Source organism: Scomber japonicus, chromosome 22 (genome assembly GCF_027409825.1).
Source record: "Scomber japonicus isolate fScoJap1 chromosome 22, fScoJap1.pri, whole genome shotgun sequence".
NCBI classification, from domain to species: Eukaryota; Metazoa; Chordata; class Actinopteri; order Scombriformes; family Scombridae; genus Scomber; species Scomber japonicus.
This window is the reverse complement of record NC_070599.1, coordinates 28,559,759-28,580,716: the sequence shown is the minus strand read 5'-3', so window position 1 is coordinate 28,580,716 and position 20,958 is coordinate 28,559,759. Positions and strand designations below refer to the sequence as shown.

General features: G+C 40.7%; 3 protein-coding genes across 9 annotated transcripts in view; all 3 read right to left on the bottom strand.

Moving 5' to 3' along the window:
• The window catches only part of LOC128384133 (H-2 class II histocompatibility antigen, A-F beta chain-like), a 226,345-nt gene extending 219,943 nt beyond the window's left edge, over nucleotides 1-6,402 (bottom strand). For 2 of the 7 annotated variants that reach the window (XM_053343717.1, XM_053343720.1), the window contains exons 1-6: nucleotides 6,315-6,402; nucleotides 5,910-6,179; nucleotides 4,156-4,369; nucleotides 3,806-3,873; nucleotides 3,456-3,569; nucleotides 2,430-2,466 (exon numbers count right to left, since the gene is read on the bottom strand). In XM_053343717.1, coding sequence (XP_053199692.1) covers nucleotides 2,441-2,466; nucleotides 3,456-3,569; nucleotides 3,806-3,873; nucleotides 4,156-4,369; nucleotides 5,910-6,179; nucleotides 6,315-6,369 — 747 coding nt within the window. In that variant the 5' untranslated portion in view covers nucleotides 6,370-6,402 and the 3' untranslated portion in view covers nucleotides 2,430-2,440. Of the gene's footprint in view, nucleotides 1-2,192; nucleotides 2,254-2,424; nucleotides 2,467-3,455; nucleotides 3,570-3,805; nucleotides 3,874-4,155; nucleotides 4,370-5,909; nucleotides 6,180-6,314 lie in introns of those variants that run through there. The other 5 variants (XM_053343718.1, XM_053343719.1, XM_053343721.1 and 2 more) reach the window with 5 other exon arrangements.
• Nucleotides 6,403-9,034: 2,632 nt separating this feature from the next.
• On the bottom strand, nucleotides 9,035-11,217 carry LOC128384139 (mamu class II histocompatibility antigen, DR alpha chain-like). The gene is made up of 4 exons (XM_053343728.1): nucleotides 11,084-11,217; nucleotides 10,579-10,824; nucleotides 9,346-9,630; nucleotides 9,035-9,156 (listed from the first exon to the last, which is right to left on the bottom strand). Exons 1-4 carry the CDS (start codon nucleotides 11,169-11,171, stop codon nucleotides 9,035-9,037), a joined length of 741 nt encoding a protein of 246 aa, XP_053199703.1. The 5' UTR covers nucleotides 11,172-11,217.
• Nucleotides 11,218-14,833: 3,616 nt separating this feature from the next.
• LOC128383687 (rano class II histocompatibility antigen, A beta chain-like) lies at nucleotides 14,834-17,230 on the bottom strand. Its single transcript, XM_053343273.1, has 4 exons — nucleotides 17,191-17,230; nucleotides 15,651-15,864; nucleotides 15,289-15,368; nucleotides 14,834-14,964 (listed from the first exon to the last, which is right to left on the bottom strand). Exons 1-4 carry the CDS (start codon nucleotides 17,228-17,230, stop codon nucleotides 14,834-14,836), a joined length of 465 nt encoding a protein of 154 aa, XP_053199248.1.
• Nucleotides 17,231-20,958: the final 3,728 nt, after the last annotated feature.

The following is a 20,958-nucleotide window of genomic DNA, read 5'->3' as shown; positions in this document are numbered from 1 at the left end:
ACTAATATTCCCATCCTTTGATGCTTCTCTATGAGCATTAATTAGCAACAATCCCGTCTCTCTTGCTGCATTTAACATGTAAGAAGTGATGTACACAACACATGCATAAGTGTAAACAACATGTTGAACGCCCATGTTTGCATTCCAACTTCCAATTCCATTTTTTGCTCTTTTTGGTAGAAAACAGCTTCCATATAATTAGTAATGGTGATTTAGGCTTGTGGTTTGCTGTTGCCATGGTAACAGATGAGATTTCAGTCAGATTCCCCCGATTATGGAAAATATGGAAGTTCTTTCCTGCCAAAAAAAAGGTTTAAAAAAAACCCCCTCAACTGAACAAACATAGATATTTATCTAAAACACAATAAAAATGATTTAGTATTTATCATAAATAATGTTTCATTTATGTTTTTTTCTGTTTTTGGAGCAAGCAAACCTCTGTAGACTCAAGCTGTACTTCCAGATAATAACCGGCTTGTCTTTAAAATAACGTCACCATCCAACAGGCTCATATGAGTGTGAATTTGGCATCACTGCGGTAACGAACAATCGTCACCACGGCAACAGACAGTCATCACCTCGGCAACAGACAGTCATCACCGCGGCGACAGACAGTCATCACCACGGTAACAGCTGCTCTCTGGCTGTACGGGGCTCTGGACCCTCCTATATCCTCCAGCTGTACTCCAACGTATTTATAAAGTGTTTAATATGAATATAAATCTATATTTTATGAATGTTTGTCTTTAGATAGAAGAAGAAGATTTCAACTCAGTGGTGCTCAACCTGAGGCTCGCGACCTCTCAGGGGTCGAAGCAGAAGTTTGTTTGTTTCTTAAAAATGAAGAAATTCAACAAAAATAAGAAGGAACATTATGAACATTAGGTTCAATATGAATTATATTATGATAATGAATATAATTATATTATATTTTGAATTTAAAATGTTTTTTTTTTTAATTTAGAAATTAATAGATTAGTGGATGAGGATAACAATATATAATAGAGTTAAGAAATTAAATAAAATACCTGAAAAAAAAATCTAAATATCAGATCTTTCAAGAATAATCATTAAAATGTCAAAAACAAATCAATAATTCTTCTTTTTCCAAAGTCGCATCTCGTAAATGAATAAATGGAATATTTAAATGTAACCCTTTAAACAAACCTCGGGTGTCTCTGAAGGCCGCGACCCGTCAGGTTGACGTCACTGATCACCTACCTCTGAGTGGAACCATGTGACCATGTCACCACGGCGACAGGGGGGCCAGGTGGATTCTGATTGGTCGCATGGTTTCATGATGTTTATGACTGTTTAACCCTTCCTGTTCTTCCTGATGTTAACATCACCACCGAGAATGCAAATAAAGTTATTTCAATCAGCGTCTACGAGTCACTGAGTCTTTGTGTCCAGCAGGGGGCGCCGAATAAAACCCGGCAGCCGTCACATCAGGACAGATGTTTTATCTACAGATGTTTTATCTACAGATGTTTTAACTACAGATGTTTTAACTACAGATGTTTTATCTACAGATGTTTTATCTACAGATTTTTAGTCAAAATGATTCCAAGGCAACTGGACTTAGATTGTCTTATGAATACGTTTCGCCTTTTATCCAAGCGTCTTCATCAGTTCATAACAATTAAGTCCAGTTGCCTTGGAATCATTTTGACTAGAAATAACTATGACCTGGACAAATGAGAATGTACATAGACTTTTAACTACAGATGTTTTATCTACAGATGTTTTATCTACAGATGTTTTGTCTCTTCCTGATGATAAATCTCTTTCAAAGCTTCAGTCCTGAGTTTATGATCATTTCACATCTTTAGAGCGACACATGAAATGAACAGTGAAGTGATAATAACAGTTTATAACTCATTTACACTGTTTAACTGGGTCATGTTGGTTTTATCTATAAAATAATGATTATAATAAAATGTGGACGGAGGCTGAAACTGAAACAATCTTCAAAGAGAAACAAAATTTAACTTCAACTTTATTGTTAAAACTTCACAGTGTCAGAAAGTTGGAGTGAAGTCACGTGACTAAGAGTCTGACCCATCACCGGAGACCAGGCTGCCGAGGGAAACCCTGAGAGACAGAACAGCTACCAGGATCCTCTGAGCACACAAACCCCTACACCACGAAGGACCAGGACCAAGAAGGACCAGGAAGGACCAGGACCAGGAAGGACCAGGACCAGGACCAGGACTAGGACCAGGACCAAGAAGGACCAGGAAGGACCAGGACTAGGAAGGACCAGGACCAGGAAGGACCATGAAGGACCATGAAGGACCAGGAAGGACCAGGACCAAGAAGGACCAGGACCAAAACCAAGAAGGACCAAGAAGGACCAGAAAGGACCAGGACCAGAACCAAGATGGACCAGGAAGGACCAGGAAGGACCAGGAAGGATCAGGAAGGACCAGGACCAGGATCAGTTAGAGGGGACCAGAATCCGTCCTGAGAGAAAGAAGAGACCAGAATCATTAAACCTGATCAGACTGGTGTTGGGTTGGAGGGGGGGGGGGGGTTAACTTAAACTCGACTTTATCCTTTTTCAGGCCCCGCCCCCTGAAACTTCAAACCCAGGTAACCCCTTGGATTCTCGTCCCTCATTGGCTGATGATCACCAGAGCCTACGTGGAGGCGGGGCATAAGCTGTCCCTCCGCACCGCCGATGGCCGAGGGAAGACGGAGACGCATGTGTGCTGCCTCTTTACCTCGCGTTTTTATTTCTTCTCAGGAACTTCAACTTGTCTGCAAAGAAGGAAATTTACCCGTTCACTTGAACACATCACATAAACGGATTCAAGAGGGCCAGCGACTACAGACGCCTCAATCCCCCGGAGGAGTTAGTGATACTCCTCCGTTTTGGGGGTCGAGGACGACTGATAATCCTGAGATTTGCTGCTTCACTCCACCAACACAGCACCAAGTCAGCCGAGGATCAGGACAGCGCTCGCTTAAAGCTGCAGTCTGGAACTATTTTGTGTTATATTTGCTAACGTTGTCATTATGATCTGACAGTAGAATAAGATACAGATCAGCTGTGACATAATCCACTGTCTCTGGCTCCACCTAGTGGTCCGAAAATGATTTACAAGAATCTATTCACTCCCCTCAATCAGAGCCAGGAGGAGTGCCAATGATGCTGTACACACGATCCTGTCAAGGTTAAAGCTGCTGTTAGAGGATAGCAAGCTACTTCAACAATCAGCCGACACTGGTATCAGACTGTTTATACTGGTGTCAGACTGTTTATACTGGTGTCAGACTGTTTATACTGGTATCTGACTGGTATCAGACTGGTATCAGATCGGTATCAGACTGGTATTAGACTGGTATCAGACTGGTATCAGACTGGTATCAGACTGGTATCAGATCGGTATCAGACTGGTATCAGACTGGTGTCAGACTGGTGTCAGACTGGTGTCAGACTGGTTCCTGACCTCTGGACTTCCTCTTGTAGTAGATGAATCCAGCCAGAGATAAGATCAGACCCAGGATCAGTCCTGACGCTCCGATGGCGATCTTGTTTCTCTCTGACTCAGGCAGGGACGGATCTGAGGACAGACAGGTAGAGACAGAGAGGTGAGCAGACAGACAGACAGACAGGTGAGCAGACAGACAGACAGGTGAGCAGACAGACAGGTGAGCAGACAGACAGACAGGTGAGCAGACAGACAGACGGGTGAGCAGACAGATAGACAGGTAAGCAGACAGACGGGTGAGCAGACAGACAGACAGGTGAGCAGACAGACAGACAGATAGACAGGTGAGCAGACAGACAGGTATTTACCCCAGTCAGTGTACAGAGGCTCACTCAGGCTGGCGTGTTCCACCTTGCAGGAGATCTTCTCTCCAGACCTTCAACACAAACAAACTTCAGACGTTCCACTCAGCAGAACTTCAAACGTTCTCTGCTCAATTTTCCTTCCACATTTTTCTGAACTTTGAGCCTCAAATGAAGGAACAGCAATCCGTCCTGACACACTGAATGTAGCTCAGCAGCTTATTGAAACTCACATTTCATGAAAACATGCAGATGAATTTCACTGTGACACTTTCTACTGTGTGACCAGACCTTTACTGAACACCTGGACCCAACTGGACCCAACTGGATCTATGTGGACCTGCAGCTGGACTCACTTGGGTGTGTACTCCAGGTGTGAGTGGATCTGGTAGTGCCAATCAGCGTCTGCCATCTTGTCAGTGGAAGTGACATCAGAGGTGACTTCCTGTCCGTCTCTAACCCATTTCACTATGATCTGTTTGGGGTAGAAGCTGTAGACGCTGCAGACCAACATGGAGGGATGATTACCAGCAGAGGGAGTCACTGAGTGCAGGACCACGTAGGGCTTCACTGAAATACAGTCACATGATTTAAATACATTCACTGGTCTTATTTGATGGGACTTATTTGACTAATGACTAATTATTCTGTTATCAGAGCTTGAGAGGATTCATGACCAGAAAGAAAGTAAATATTTGTTTCTGTCTGAATCTTCAGTGTGGAACAGTCAGATCATCACTGTGTTCTATGTTCTATGTTCTGTGTTCTGTGTTCTGTGTTATTCTGTGTTCAGTTAACCAACTTCATATTCTCAGTAAGTAAATGAGAGTACAGATCGAATAGATAAAATAAAGACACACAAGCAGCTAAGAAAACATAGCAGGAGGGTATTGCACGTAATAAAACCAGTCAATCCATCAATCCATCAAACAATCAATCAATCAATCAATCAATCAATCAATCAATCAACCAACCAATCAATCAATCAATCAATCAGTCAATCAATCAATTATTCTGTCAGTCAAAATGTTTGTATTATTACTGTTTTCTGCTCGGTTTGTATTTATTGCTTCATCTGTAAGTTTAATGTGTTTTTATCTGTTTTATATTTAATATTCTGTTCTCTGAATATTGATCATGAATCAATAAGTCATCAATCAAGTGTGTAGTGTTTAGTTTTACTGTTAAACATGAATAAAATGTATTAATATTAGTTGCAGTAGCAGCGTTTCACCAGCAGATGGAGACAGAGACTGTGAGTGAATAAAATGTGTTAATATTAGTTGCAGTAGCAGCATTTCACCAGCAGATGGAGACAGAGACTGTGAGTGAATAAAATGTATTAATATTAGTTGCAGTAGCAGCATTTCACCAGCAGATGGAGGCAGAGACTGTGAGTGAATAAAATATATTAATATTAGTTGCAGTAGCAGCATTTCACCAGCAGATGGAGACAGAGACCGTGAGTGAATAAAATGTATTAATATTAGTTGCAGTAGCAGCATTTCACCAGCAGATGGAGACAGAGACCGTGAGTGAATAAAATGTATTAATATTAGTTGCAGTAGCAGCATTTCACCAGCAGATGGAGACAGAGACTGTGAATGAATAATATGTATTAATATTAGTTGCAGTAGCAGCATTTCACCAGCAGATGGAGACAGAGACTGTGAATGAATAATATGTATTAATATTAGTTGCAGTAGCAGCATTTCACCAGCAGATGGAGACAGAGACTGTAGTCTGATGTCTACATTCCAGGCAGAATAACACTTTAATGTTTTCATTCATAATTATAATTAATTTAAATGAGCTGACAGCTTTTTATAGAATATTATAATTTTCACCTGAGCAGGACAAAAACAAATGATAAACCTGGTTTCATAGTTTTATATTTCAGTGTAACTGACTGTTCTCTCTGTGAGTGACAATAAAGTTTTGATTTGATATGTTTGTATCTGAAAGCTGCAGCAGAAACTCTGATCTGATCGTTTGAGTCATTAATTTAAACTGATAAACAATAAATATGAGTCATGATGTCAATCAATCAGCAGGGTTAATGATTCAGTTTCTTAACGAGGTTTAAAACAGGTTTAAAACACTAACTCACCTGATTTAGTCAGAAAATAGTTGAACCAGAGCCCTGCGTACGGCAGGCAGACTGCCTCCCTCTGAGCTTTCATCCTGGTCAACTCTGAACCTTTGTTTAACTTCTCTGCATTCTCCACTCCCAACTCAGTGAATCCAACAAACCTCCCCACACTGCTGTCAAACCTGAGGTACTCCAACCTGTTATAAATATAAGAATCAATGTACCTGATGTCCTTCAGCTCAGTGGAGTTAAACTGACAGCGTCCCACTCTGGAATTCATAAATCCATCTGAAGATAGAAACAATCAGTTTGACTCAGTACAGTCTGATCAGAGTATTGATCAGTGATCAGTGTATTGATCCTACCTGCTGTGTGATGAAGTATAATCAGAGTATTGATCAGTGATCAGTGTATTGATCCTACCTGCTGTGTAGACAGTGATGAAGAGGAGGGAGAAGCTCAGAAAGGATGAAGCCATGTTCCTCTGTTCTCTTGACAAACACTGACACAGTCTGACTGAGAGCTGCTGTAAAAACCAGAGGAGCTGATCACATGACCTGCTGATCAGCTGTTACCAGGCAGATTTCTACTTAAAGTGAACAGTAATAAAACTGCTCGGAGTAGTTCCTAGTACCATCAATGAAAGGATATTAACCATTAAATGTTAAAATAGTAAACATAAATCTTAATATAAATCTCTAAAGTTAACTCAGCTAACACATTACACAGCAGTGCAGATGAAAGTTAGACTTTTTAAAACCAGTGTTTGGTGTCAGCACCTCCAGAGATTAACAGCTTTAAAGCTTCTGACTGAACTGAACAGAGCTGACAGTGACAGTGTAACTAACTCGTGTTGTGGATATGATATGGAGGACATGTGGTACTGCAGGAAGTGTGTGTGCTACATATATTTTATATTATATATATTAATGTGAGATATTACAGTGTTGAGCTGCGGTTAAAGAGATATTTCAGTGAAGATACTGTGAATGAAAAAGCTGAAATGTAAAAAGAAAAAGAAAAAAATCCTACTTGATGAGAATCTGAAATAAATTCAAAGAAAGTTAGCCGTCTTTATAAGTCTTTATTATCTTTGCACAAAGAGGTCAAACAGTCATACAGGGTGCCATGCAGTCTGCAGACAAAGAAAAAGGAGAAACATTTTATTTTACAGTATAGACGGTCAGGTCATCAGATTGAACACTTCCTCTTTGAAAACAGGAAACACCTCACATCACCTAGGCACTCTTCTTGAAAAGCCAACAGGTTACATAGAGAGCAGAGAGACTAGAGAGAGGTCAGCAGTATTAGGTCATCTTTACATTTTTCATCACAGATGTCAAATGTAAGTCATTGCTACTTTCACACTGAGTCATAATGATGTTAATGTGCAAAGCAGCAGGTGACATGATAAACAATAAGGAGATAATATAAGCACATTTAACATGCGTTAAACATGCTTCGGCAGGGGCACAAAGTGGGCCATTTTACTAACACGGTCCACCACCGAGAGGATGACAGTGTTGTCGTTGGAGGGAGGAAGGACCATGACATGAAGTCTAGGGAGATGTGGGACCACAGGCGATGAGGGATCAGAAGAGATAGATAGATTTTATTCTCCTTTCCAGGATAATTATTTTCACATTCCGTACAGCCACAAGAAATTACACAAACAACTTCACAGGTTACAAGAACAAACATCAATACCACAGACACATACCCGCCACCATACATATATATATATCCCACATTTCCCAAATACTGAAGAAGACCTGCTGGTGTTTGGTGGGAGGATTTGTGCTGGTTGCAGACAGGGCACGGTTGCAGGTAAGTTTGGAGGAGTGGGCCCATTGCAGCACCTCAGACCTCAAGACAGGTGGGGCGAACAGGCAGTTCTGTGGACAGGCGCTGGGACTAGGCTGATCCTCGGTAGCAGCCTTCACCCTCTCCTCAATATCCCCAGACAGGATGGCAACAAGGCATGGTGTGGGAAAGATGGACGACAGCCCTTCAGCAGAATCCACCCCCCTCTGAAACTGCTGGGAGAGGGCATCAGGCTTGGTGTTGCAGGACCCAGGGTGGTAGGAGAGGGTGAAATTAAAGCAGGCAAAGAACAAGGACCTGAGTGGATGCTCTCCAGGTTCTTGTGGTCAGTCAAGACAAGGGAACGTTCCTTGGTACCCTCTGGCCAATGCCACCACTCCTCCAGGGCTATCTTCACTGCCAGCAGCTCCCGGTTGCCAATGTCATAATTTCTCTCAGTAGGTGACAAGCGCAGAGAGAAAAGGGCACAGGGGTGGAGCATTTGGACAGTGGCTGAGCACTGGGAAAGGACAGCCCACACCCCCAAGTCAGAGGCACCCACCTCCACCATAAACTGGCACTCAGGGTCAGGTATCTGTAGGATGGGTGCTGAGGTAAACAGGGACTTGAGGCAGCAGAGTTCCATTGAGCAATATTAGTATTTGGGAACAGTGATTGACAGTAAGTTAAAATGTGATGTTAACTCTCAGGCTGTCTGTGTGGAAGGGACAACAACGTTTGTACTTCTTGAGAAAGCTGAATTCTTTTAATGTGGAAAAGAAACTGATATCTAATTTTTATAAGTCTTTTACTGAATCTGTGCTTACTTTTTCTTTTATCGCCTGATTTGGTAGCATTTGTGTCAGGTATAAAAACCAAATGGGCCACATTGTGAGGGCAGTGAGAGGGGCCGCCACCAAACTGTAGTTGCGGATATAGCAGCGGTATAAGTTGGCGAACCCCAGGAAGCATTGTAGTTGCTTGTGGGGGTCTGGGACAGGCCAGGAGGTGACAGAGGAGACCTTCACCGCATTCATCTGCACACTGCCTTGAGCCACGATGTACCCCTGGAAGGACACAGACGAGGCGTGAAATTCACACTTCTCTGCCTTGACGAACAGGGAGTTCTCAAGGAGATGCTGGAGTATGGCCTGGATGTGGTGGATGTGCTCCTCCTGGGTCTTGGAAAAGATCAGGATGTTGTCTATATAGACGAAGACGAACCAGTTGAGCATTTCCCTGAGCACATCATTGACCAAGGCCTGGAAGATGGCAAGGGCAAATCTTTACATTAAATAAAGCCTTAATCTGGATTATATGACATCATCAGCCACAGCCAATCAGTTGCACTTGTTTCCTTTGATGAGGAAGAAGGTTCCAGCTGCCACACCGAGCAGACCGACAGTCACACCCAGTCCACAAAACACTGCAGGTCCAACACCTGGCTGCTGCACCTCCACATCTGGAGACAGAAAACACAAAGAAACATTAACACCTCCACATCTGGAGACAGAAACATTAACACCTCCACATCTGGAGACAGAAACATTAACACCTCCACATCTGGAGACAGGAACATTAACACCTCCACATCTGGAGACAGAAACATTAACACCTCCACATCTGGAGACAGATGTAAAGACTTTCTCACCCCAGATCCTGGTCAGTGGTTGGCTCAGTGATGGGTGAGACACTGAACAGCTGTACATGTCTCCCTGCTGTGGGATGAACTCCAGTCTGGAGGACTGTCTGTAGGAACCGTCTTTGTTGGGGTAAGGAACATTGATGCTGGTTCCTTCAGTCACGTTCTTTCCGTTCTTGGTCCAGGAGACTTTAACAGGAGCAGGATAGAAACCGGTCACATGACAGATCAGTGTGTTGTTGACTCCGAGCTCCATGTTGTCTCTGATGTAGATGATGGGACTGGAAGGAGGATCTGAACACACACAGTTATTATCAGTCAGGTTGTGTTCAGCAGTCATTTACACAGTAAAATAAAACAACCCATCATACCACTGATTTAGCTCTTTGTATCCAGTAAGTGTGGGCAGTGACCAGGAAGAATAATACAATGTCATGATTACATTAAAACTCCTGCTTTAATCTATAAAAATAGAAACTTAATGTTCGGTTTTCTTTTATAGGATGTGTAAAAATTGTGTATTAGTTGCGCACATCTGCAGCTCCCAATGCAATGCAGGTGGATCCCAGTCTACCTGCATTGGGAGCTGCAGCGTGCAGACTTTTTGTCTTGTTTTTACAGATTTTATTATTTGGTCTACCACTCAAGTTTTTCTTTTATATGATGCGAAAATCTAAAAACCCTGTATCAAAATGTGGCACTTTGTAGTGAACAGGAGGAATATTTTTTATTTAAAAAAAGTTTGCTATTTAAATGTCTGGTTGAGCTCAGACTGTGGTTGTCAATGGCAACAGGGACCAACTGATGCTGTTGCCGTTGACAACGGAAACTGTGTATTTCCGGTTGTTATATTTACCAACACTGGCCACAGGAGGTTACTCAATTACACCAAATAAAAGGAGCCTTGCATAGATACATAGATAAACACAAAATGAGAATCTGTTTCACAAGAAAATGACGAGACTGGAAAACAACAAAATACCATGCTGTCAAAATAAAATAAATAATGAAGGAATATAAAAATACATTTTGACAAACTTCATTAATCTATAACATACCTGTTACAAATCGGACTTCGATACAGTTATCAATACAGACTTCGATACAGTTATCAATACAGATATAAATACAGATACAATACAGATATCAGTACAGTTATCAGTAAAGAGTGACCTGTGTTAATCATCTATAGTATGAATATCAGTAAAGTGACAGATACGGTAAATTAGACTGAGTTCTTACCAGATTCCAGTGGGATGTTCTTCATATCATCTCTAACTACTTCCAGGTTCTGTTTGCAGAGTTGGAACTCAGCCACAGCTTGTTCATAAAATCCTGGAAACTCTGAAAGATCTGCAAAGTCTGGCAGAGCATCAACTCCTCTCTGGTTCCTGAAGTCTGCGTACCAAATCTCTTCACCTTCTACTCCGTACATCATCTCTCCATCAGAGTCTGAACAGCCGCTGATAAAAACATTCTCATATAGATCTGAAAACACAAACACTGATGTTTAACCTGTCTGTCTCTCTCTCTGTCTGTCTCTCTCTCTGTCTCTCTCTCTCTCTGCCTCTGTCTCTCTCTCTCTCTCTGCCTCTGTCTCTCTCTCTCTCTCTCTCTCTCCCTCTCTGTCTTTCTCTCTCTCTCTCTCTCTCTCTCTCTCTCTCTCTCCCTCTCTCTGTCTCTCTCTCTTTCTGTCTCTCTCTCTCTCTCTGTCTGTCTCTCTCAGTGTAAAGAGTCAAACACTTACCGTCTTCACAGAAGGAGACACAGAGGACACAGGAGATGATGAGGAGCAGCTCCGACATCTTCATCACCTTCATCATCATCTTCATCATCACTCTGACAGACTCTGAAACACTCTGACTGACTCTGAAACACTCTGACAGATTTCCTGCAGCTCCTGAACGCAGCAGCAGCATCTGTGGGAAGTCCCGACTCGTTACCTTCACTTCCTGCTCAGTCAGCAGCCAATCAGAAGCAGAGCTGCTGATGAGTCATCAGTCACCTGGAGCAGCGTCCTGCTGGTTCATCACAGCTTCAATGAGGCGACCTCTGACCTCTGACGTCTGCAGAGTCTTCATCTTCATCATCATCAACGCTCACTGATCATTAAAGTTCAGTTCCCAGTGCTCCCAGTGTTCCCAGTGCTCCCAGTGTTCCCGGTGTTCCCAGTGCTCCCAGTGTTCCCAGTGTTCCCAGTGCTCCCAGTACTCCCAGTACTCCCAGTGTTCCCAGTGCTCCCAGTGTTCCCAGTGTCCATATGAGTCTCTCTGTTCTCATTCCTCCTGTTCATACTGAGTATATAAAGTGTTCAGTGATGGAGGATTCAGTCATTTAAAGTCTCTGATCAGCTTCTATTGAGCTTCATCAGTGTGAGTTATTATAGTAACCATAGTAACTATAGCAGTGTGAGTTATTATAGTAACCATAGTAACTATAGTAACTATAGCAGTGTGAGTTAGTCATATCAGTGATATCTGACACATTTACAGTGCTTTTAGCATCAGATTCCCTCTTAGTGTTTCTTTCCTTCCTTCCCTCCTCCCTCCTCTTAGTGTTTCCTGTGTCTCTGTGGTGGAAGTATAGTAACAAAAAGACTTTGCTACTAAAAACACTGTAACGCTGAAACATAGAAAATGAAGATTTGACTCATTCAGACTCTGAAGCTTCATATATATATATTATACATCCATTATAATCCATGTTTCCACAGAAGGAGGACTGTGGGTTTAGTCCTCCATCACTTCCTGTAAACATGATGAAGGATCTAAAGCTCAGTATGAACAGGAGGAATCATAACACATAAACACACACACACACACACACACATAAACACACTTCATGTTCATCTGGTTTAAAACTGTTGGTTTCAGACTCAGTATAAAGAGTGAATCTGTCCTTTAAACAGGAAGCAGTCTGTCCTCACAGCTGACGCTCGCTGCCCCCAGTGGTCGTGGTTGGAAGTGCAGAGAATCAGAAGAAAAGATGAACAGCTGTGATAGAAAACATTCAACATGTGACTGAATGAATCCGATCTGATTCCACTCAGGTAGAAACCTGCAGGACAGGTGAGACCTTCAGGTGAGTCGTCCAATCAGAGAGAAGATCAGCTGAAACCAACAGGACACAGTTTCATAAACAGCTGTGATTATAATCTAATGAAGCCAGAAGGAACAAGTGCAGCAGTTTCCTCATTCTTTTTAAACCTTCATGACCTCAGTACACTCCTGCTCTGTACAACAGGAAGTGATTTAGTGGAATCAACACTTATAAAGAACTTGTGTATCTTTTGAATATGAGAAACATTAAATATAGTGACATATTATATGAGAGCAGGGTCAACAGGAGCCTTCACAGCTGATCCACCGCCTGCAACCCTGAGTCAGCATCCAGAGGAATACCACTTATACTGTTCACTCAGTAGATACTCTGTTATTGATCTGTTATTGATCTGTTATTGATCTGTAATGATTCTGTATTTAAAATGTGATTGAGTAGCAGTGAAATCAATTTAATTTTAAATTTATCAAACAGTCTGACAGTTTCTTATTTTTTAATGTAATTAATGTGTATAATTTAACCAATGGGTGATTATCATGTTTATATATTAGCCCAGTGTTATCAGTGTACTGTAGTCCAGGGGTGTTAAACATACAGCACGTGACCCAGAACTGGCCCACCAAGGGGTTCAATCTGGCCCACTAGACTAGATAAATTTGCAAAGTATTAAAATAGCAGTAAAGTAATTCCAGTTTTTCTGCTGCTTCAGAGGGTTTTTTTTCACCATGAACAGAATACAACTCTCTGAATAAGCAATTAATTATAACATAACATATTGTGGTCATATGTATAACATTCATATAATAATATAATAATTATAATAATAATAATAATAATAATAATATCATATAATAATAATCATTTATTGTTTGTTTTTGTCCTGCTGAGGTGAAAATTATAATATTCTATAAAAAGCTGTCAGCTCATTGATCCTGAATTAATTTTAATTAATAATAACATCAAATGTTATTAAGACATCAGACTACAGTCTCTTTCTCCATCTGCTGGTGAAATGCTGCTACTGCAACTAATATTAATACATTTTATTCATTCAGTCTCCATCTGCTGGTGAAATGCTGCTACTGCGACTAATATTAATATTTTATTCACTCAGTCTCTGTCTCCATCTGCTGGTGAAATGCTGCTACTGCAACTAATATTAATACATGTTATTCATTCACCGTCTCTTCCTCCATCTGCTGGTGAAATGCTGCTACTGCAACTAATATTAATACATTTTATTCATGTTTAACAGTAAAACTAAACACTACACACTTAAATGACTTATTGATTCATGACCAATATTCAGAGAACAGAATATTAAATATGAAACAGATAAAAACACAGGATGTCTCCAACTGAGGCAAAACCAACAAACATTAAACTGATTGATTGAATGATTGATTGATTGACTAATTGATTGATTGATTGATTGACTGATTGATTATGCCCAGTAAGTAGTTAAAGCAGAGGAGGAGACTGACAGCGCCCTCTGGTGTGCAGCTGAATAACAGCAACTTCACCTGACTGCAGCTCTGCATCCTCACATCTGTACTTGACTGTAAGTTCATGAGTTAACAAGACAACGAGACCTGCCACTAATACATCCTCCTCAAATGGCATTATGTATTCTTCTTTATTCTGTTATTACACTTAGAACGAGTTTCTTTCATTAGGACCAGAGAATAGGAAGACCCACCTCTTTTTATTCTTATTGAATTGATCATTATTAGTACTTCCAGAAGCTCCATTATCAGTTATTACAGCGATCACAGATAAATGGATATTTAACTTCATTATACTTTCTCTTTTCATATGAACAAATGTTGGTATGAGAATGTTTACATAATGTGAGAAAATTACATTGATGTTATTTTTACATTATGATGATGATCAATTATCTATAATAGCTATAAATACAGTAATAATGTTTTATGCTTGATCATATTAATCCTTTTCAGGTTTTAATGACTCAAGCTGATGTCATATTAATGCCAGAATAATGTGTCTGACACACTGCATATCCATGAGCTGCAGAAGCAGACCGGTATCAGACTGATAATCAGACTGATAATCACACTGGTATCAGACCGGTATCAGACTGGTATTAGACTGGTATTAGTCCGGTATCAGACCGGTGTCAGACCGGTATCAGACCGGTATCACACTGGTATCAGACTGGTATCACACTGGTATCAGACTGGTATCAGACTGGTATTAGACTGGTATCAGACCGGTATCAGACCGGTATCAGACTGTTATCAGACTGGTGTCAGACTGGTATCACACTGGTGTCAGACTGGTATCAGACTGGTATCAGACTGGTATTAGACTGGTATCATACTGGTATCAGACTGGTATTAGACTGGTATTAAACTGGTGTCAGACTGGTGTCAGACTGGTGTCAGACCAGTGTCAGACTGGTGTCAGACTGGTATCAGACTGGTTCCTGACCTCTGGACTTCCTCTTGTAGTAGATGAATCCAGCCAGAGATAAGATCAGACCCAGGATCAGTCCTGACGCTCCGATGGCGATCTTGTTTCTCTCTGACTCAGGCAGGGACGGATCTGAGGACAGACAGGTAGAGACAGACAGGTGAGCAGACAGACAGACAGACAGGTGAGCAGACAGACAGGTGAGCAGACAGACAGGTAGAGACAGACAGGTGAGCAGACAGACAGACAGGTGAGCAGACAGACAGACAGGTGAGCAGACAGACAGACAGACAGGTGAGCAGACAGACAGACAGACAGACGGGTGAGCAGACAGACAGACAGGTGAGCAGACAGACAGGTGAGCAGAAAGACAGACAGGTGAGCAGACAGACAGACAGACAGACAGACAGGTGAGCACACAGACAGACAGGTGAGCAGACAGACAGACAGACAGACAGACAGACAGGTGAGCAGACAGACACAGAGGCTCACTCAGGCTGGCGTGTTCCACCTTGCAGGAGATCTTCTCTCCAGACCTTCAACACAAACAAACTTCAGACGTTCCACTCAGCAGAACTTCAAACGTTCTCTGCTCAATTTTCTTTCCACATTTTTCTGAACTTTGAGCCTCAAATGAAGGAACAGCAATCCGTCCTGACACACTGAATGTAGCTCAGCAGCTTATTGAAACTCACATTTCATGAAAACATGCAGATGAATTTCACTGTGACACTTTCTACTGTGTGACCAGACCTTTACTGAACACCTGGACCCAACTGGACCCAACTGGATCTATGTGGACCTGCAGCTGGACTCACCTGGGCGTGTACTCCAGGTGGGAGTGGATCTGGTAGTACCAATCAGTGTCTGCCATCTCGTCAATGGAAGTGACATCAGAGGTGACTTCCTGTCCGTTTCTAACCCATTTCACTATGATGTGTTTGGGGTAGAAGCTGTAGACGCTGCAGACCAACATGGAGGGATGATTACCAGCAGAGAGAGTCTCAGAGTGCAGCCGCACATACGGCTTCACTGAAATACAGTCACAGTATTATTATTATTGTTATAATAATAATTATTATTATTATTATTATAATTATTATTATTATTATCATTATTATTATTATTATTGTGATGCCCACTTATTTAATTTGATATTTCAATTTGATATTTGATTGTATTTTCAAGTGTGCTTGTCGCCAGCAGGGGGCAGTGTGGAGCTTTGCTTGGCTCCAGTCTTTACATGTGGAGCTTTGCAGCTTTTCTCTTTCTGCTGAGTGAGACTAATAACTGATGTGAAGTTGGTCTCATTTATTTCTCCTTGTTTTATTTTAAGGTTAAACTAAACCTACAAATGTCACAGTGGTTATGCTATTTTTGATTTATTGAATCAGCTAAACGTATAGCTCAGTAAAAAGACAGTTTATATCTCAGTATATGCTGAATGCTGAAATATGGAAAAAGACAAGGGGCAATTGTGTTTTATTTTGAAGTTGTGTTTTTTTCATATGTAACAGTAAGATGAACAAAAGAGGGTTTATGTTGCATATGTTTAATAAATGCTCTCCTCTTTGTGCTGAGTGAGAATAATGAACAGACGTGGAGTTGTCTCATTGATTTCTCCTGTTTACAGGTTGGTGAGATAAAAAAATAAAAGCTGTTTATGTGCCAGCCGATACCTGTAACATCATCTATCCAGGATGGGCAGAGGTAATGAACAGATAACAATGTCCTCTTTAAACAGCAGAGTCCAGCAGCTGTTATATTAATTACCAATGGCAGGGAAGTACCTGTGTATCCTCCCAGTATTTTACCATTACAAGGGTGTGAGATTGAACTTCTGACCTGTTATAAATACCTTGGCATTTTAATTGATGATCGGCTTTCTTTTAAACCACATGTAGAAAACCTGATAAAAAAATTAAGACTGAAACTGGGATTCTTTTCCCCGTCACAGATCTTGTTTTTCTTTTGCTACCAGTAAAAAGTTGGTTGCTGCCACTTTCCTCCCTGTACTTGATTACGGTGACCTTTCGTATATGAACACTCCTGCAAATTGCCTGTGTTTTCTGGACACCGTGTATCACGGTGCTTTAAGGTTCGTTACGGGCTGTAAAGCCCTCACTCACCACTGTACCTTATACGCTGGAGTTGAGTGGCCATCTCTGGCAGCACGCCGCCTTATACATTGGCATATTTTTATATATAAAGCTATCTTGTGTCTGATCCCCCACTATTTATGCAATTACATTTCTAAAACCCAAAGCGTTTATAGCTTACGTTATAATGAATTTTACTTATTAAATGTGCCCAAAGTTCGTTCTGAATTTGGTAAGCACTGCTTTAAGTATGCTGCACCTGCTGCTTGGAGCTCATCAACCCTCCGTGTGAGAGCCATTGGAGCGGCCACATATCGCACCTGTTCTTGTCTTATTGTAAATCCTGGGTTTTAGCCATGTTGCTTTCTCTTGCATGTATTTTATCGTCTCTGTGTTGTGTGAGTTTTCTGTGTGTTCTTAAACTTTCCTATGCTGCTGTCTTGGCTTCCCTTGAACAAGAGGTCATTGTATCTTAACGGGACCGACCTGGTTAAATCAAGGCAAATAAAAAATAATAAAAAAATATTATTGACTTTATATTAGATATAACTCTGGTCACATCTGATGCAACTTGTCTCATTTAGTTTAGTGTTTGATGGAGCTTTGACTTTATTGGCTTCACAGTTTATATTCTGTTCACTTCTTCTGTCACTGTTTAACTTGGTTTATAGTTTTTATAGAGTCAGATCTGCTTCTCTTAACAGTCTGACTCTTACTCTGTCATTTGTTATCCAGCTGTGGAGAGAGTACCCAAATATTCTACTCAAGTAAAAGCACCTCTACTGTGATGACATTTAACTTAAACATACTTAAATTACTGGTCTCAAAACCTGTTTAAGTCAAAGGTAGCTGGTTTAAAATATACTCAGAGTAAAAGTTACTTAGTTACTTTTTTTAGGTGGGGGTGGGTGGAGTCTGGACCTGAAATCTGTTTATCTTCCACTTTTCGTACCTTGGAAATGTTCCCAAAGCTCTTCTGAACATTTTCATGTCCGCAGGGGGCAGTGTGGAGCTTTACTTGGCTCCAGTCTTTACATGTGGAGCTTTGCAGCTTTCCTCTTTCTGCTGAGTGAGACTAATAACTGATGTGAAGTTGGTCTCATTTATTTCTCCTTGTTTTATTTTAAGGTTAAACTAAACCTACAAATGTCACAGTGGTTATGCTATGTTTGATTTATTGAATCAGCTAAACGTATAGCTCAGTAAAAAGACAGTTTATAACTCAGTATATGCTGAATGCTGAAATATGGAAAAAGACAAGGGGCAATTGTATTTTATTTTGAAGTTGTGTTTTTTTTCATATGTAACAGTAAGATGAACAAAAGAGGCTTTATGTTGCATATGTTTAATAAATCCTCTCCTCTTTGTGCTGAGTGAGACTAATGAACAGACGTGGAGTTGTCTCATTGATTTCTCCTGTTTACAGGTTGGTGAGATAAAAACATAAAAGCTGTTTATGTGCCAGCCGATACCTGTAACATTATCTATCCAGGATGTGCAGAGGTAATGAACAGGTAACAAAGTCCTCTTAAAACAGCAGAGTCCAGCAGAGTCCAGCAGCTGTTATATTCATTTCCAATGGCAGGGAAGTACCTATGTGTCCTGCCAGTATTTTATCATTACAAGGGAGTGAGATTGAACTTCTGACCTGTTATAAATACCTTGGCATTTTAATTGATTATATAGAAGCTTTGCCCGATTACTTAACTTCAGTAATTTTAAGTATGAGACGGAGAACAAAAGTCGTCGAACAGCCAACTGGGATCTTTATTGCAGATATTCAGCAAACAGCAAATACGGCAAAACAGATAAACAGCCCCAAGGCACGCCTTTACAGGCTCTTTTATACTATCGATGGCGTGTGGGGTCAGGTTGACCTGGCATGTTCAGGCTAATTTTCAGTTCCTGGAATTCTATTCATAAGTGATGGTGGTGGCCAGATCTCCCTGGTAATATTAAACATGGTGGAAAACAACTCCTTACAAGGAGTTGATGAAATAAACATACTAGGCCTATTGCGACATCTTCAAACTGACCTTTTGCCTCTACTGGTGTTTTCCTTAATTCTGCCGTACAATATCTGCCTCTACATAGTCCCTCCTCTTTATGATTTTATCATAAATGTTCGCCGAGTTTATGTATGATAAATGTGTCTATATAGGTGTGGATATAATGGATATATGATAATGTGAGTACAGCCTGTGTTCCTCACTAATATGGATATATGTTGTGAATTTCTTAAATTGAACACGATACACATAAGAAACACATATATGATGTATAAGGATATATGGCTTGACATAATCATATGGCACACATGAAATACTGGAACATATTTCAACATCTGTCACTCATGATGAAGGCAGACAGATGTTCAAATATGCCATACAATATCTGCCTCTACAATGATCGGCTTTCTTTTAAACCACATGTAGAAAACCTGATAAAAAAGATTAAGATTCTTTTCCCCGTCACAGATCTTGTTTTTCTTTTGCTACCAGTAAAAAGTTGGTTGCTGCCACTTTCCTCCCTGTACTTGATTACGGTGACCTTTTGTACATGAACGCTCCTGCAAATTGTCTGTGTTTTCTGGACACCGTGTATCACGGTGCTTTAAGGTTCGTTACGGGCTGTAAAGCCCTCACTCACCACTGTACCTTATACGCTGGGGTTGAGTGGCCGTCTCTGGCAGCACGCCGCCTTATACATTGGCATATTTTTATTTATAAAGCTATCTTGGGTCTGATCCCCCACTATTTATGCAATTACATTTCTAAAACCCAAAGCGTTTATAGCTTACATTCCAATGAATTTTACTTATTAAATGTGCCCAAAGTTCGTTCTGAATTTGGTAAGCACTGCTTTAAGTACGCTGCACCTGCTGCTTGGAGCTCATCAACCCTCCGTGTGAGAGCCATGGAGCGGCCACATATCGCACCTGTTCTTGTTTTAATGTAAATCCTGGTTTTAGCCATGTTGGTTTCTCTGTATGTATTTTATCGTCTCTGTGTTGTCTGAGTTTTCTGTGTGTTCTTAATTGTGTAACTTTCCTATGCTGCTGTCTTGGCCAGGCTTCCCTTGAACAAGAGGTCATTGTATCTTCACGGGACCGACCTGGTTAAATTAAGGCAAATAAAAAACAATAAAAAATATTATTGACTTTATATCAGATATAACTCTGGTCACATCTGATGCAACTTGTCTCATTTAGTTCAGTGTTTGATGGAGCTTTGACTTTATTGGCTTCACAGTTTATATTCTGTTCACTTCTTCTGTCACTGTTTAACTTGGTTTATAGTTTTTATAGAGTCAGATCTGCTTCTCTTAACAGTCTGACTCTTACTCTGTCATTTGTTATCCAGCTGTGGAGAGAGTACCCAAATATTCTACTCAAGTAAAAGCACCTCTACTGTGATGACATTTAACTTAAACACACTTAAATTACTGGTCTAAAATCCTGTTTAAGTCAAAGGTAGCTGGTTTAAAATATACTCAGAGTAAAAGTTACTCAGTTACTTTTTTTTAGGTGGGGGGGGGGGGGGGGGGTCTGGACCTGAAATCTGTTTATCTTCCACTTTTCGTACCTTGGAAATGTTCCCAAAGCTCTTCTGAACATTTTCATGTCCGCAGGGGGCAGTGTGGAGCTTTACTTGGCTCCAGTCTTTACATGTGGAGCTTTGCAGCTTTCCTCTTTCTGCTGAGTGAGACTAATAACTGATGTGAAGTTGGTCTCATTTATTTCTCCTAGTTTTATTTTAAGGTTAAACTAAACCTACAAATGTCACAGTGGTTATGCTATTTTTGATTTATTGAATCAGCTAAACGTATAGCTCAGTAAAAAGACAGTTTATAACTCAGTATATGCTGAATGCTGAAATATGGAAAAAGACAAGGGGCAATTGTATTTTATTTTGAAGTTGTGTTTTTTTTCATATGTAACAGTATGATGAACAAAAGAGGGTTTATGTTGCATATGTTTAATAAATGCTCTCCTCTTTGTGTTGAGTGAGACTAATGAACAGACGTG

Coding starts and splice junctions, on each gene's coding strand:
- LOC128384139 (XM_053343728.1), bottom strand. CDS start 11,171: ATGATGAAGATGATGATGAAGGTGATGAAGATGTCGGAGCTGCTCCTC. Junction 10,825..11,083: donor TGTCTCCTTCTGTGAAGACG/GTAAGTGTTTGA, acceptor TTGTGTTTTCAG/ATCTATATGAGAATGTTTTT. Junction 9,157..9,345: donor ACCACTGACCAGGATCTGGG/GTGAGAAAGTCT, acceptor TTCTGTCTCCAG/ATGTGGAGGTGCAGCAGCCA.
- LOC128383687 (XM_053343273.1), bottom strand. CDS start 17,230: ATGGCTCTCACACGGAGGGTTGATGAGCTCCAAGCAGCAG. Junction 15,865..17,190: donor TGATGAGCTCCAAGCAGCAG/GTGCAGCATACT, acceptor ACTGTATTTCAG/TGAAGCCGTATGTGCGGCTG. Junction 15,369..15,650: donor CACCTGGAGTACACGCCCAG/GTGAGTCCAGCT, acceptor TTTGTGTTGAAG/GTCTGGAGAGAAGATCTCCT.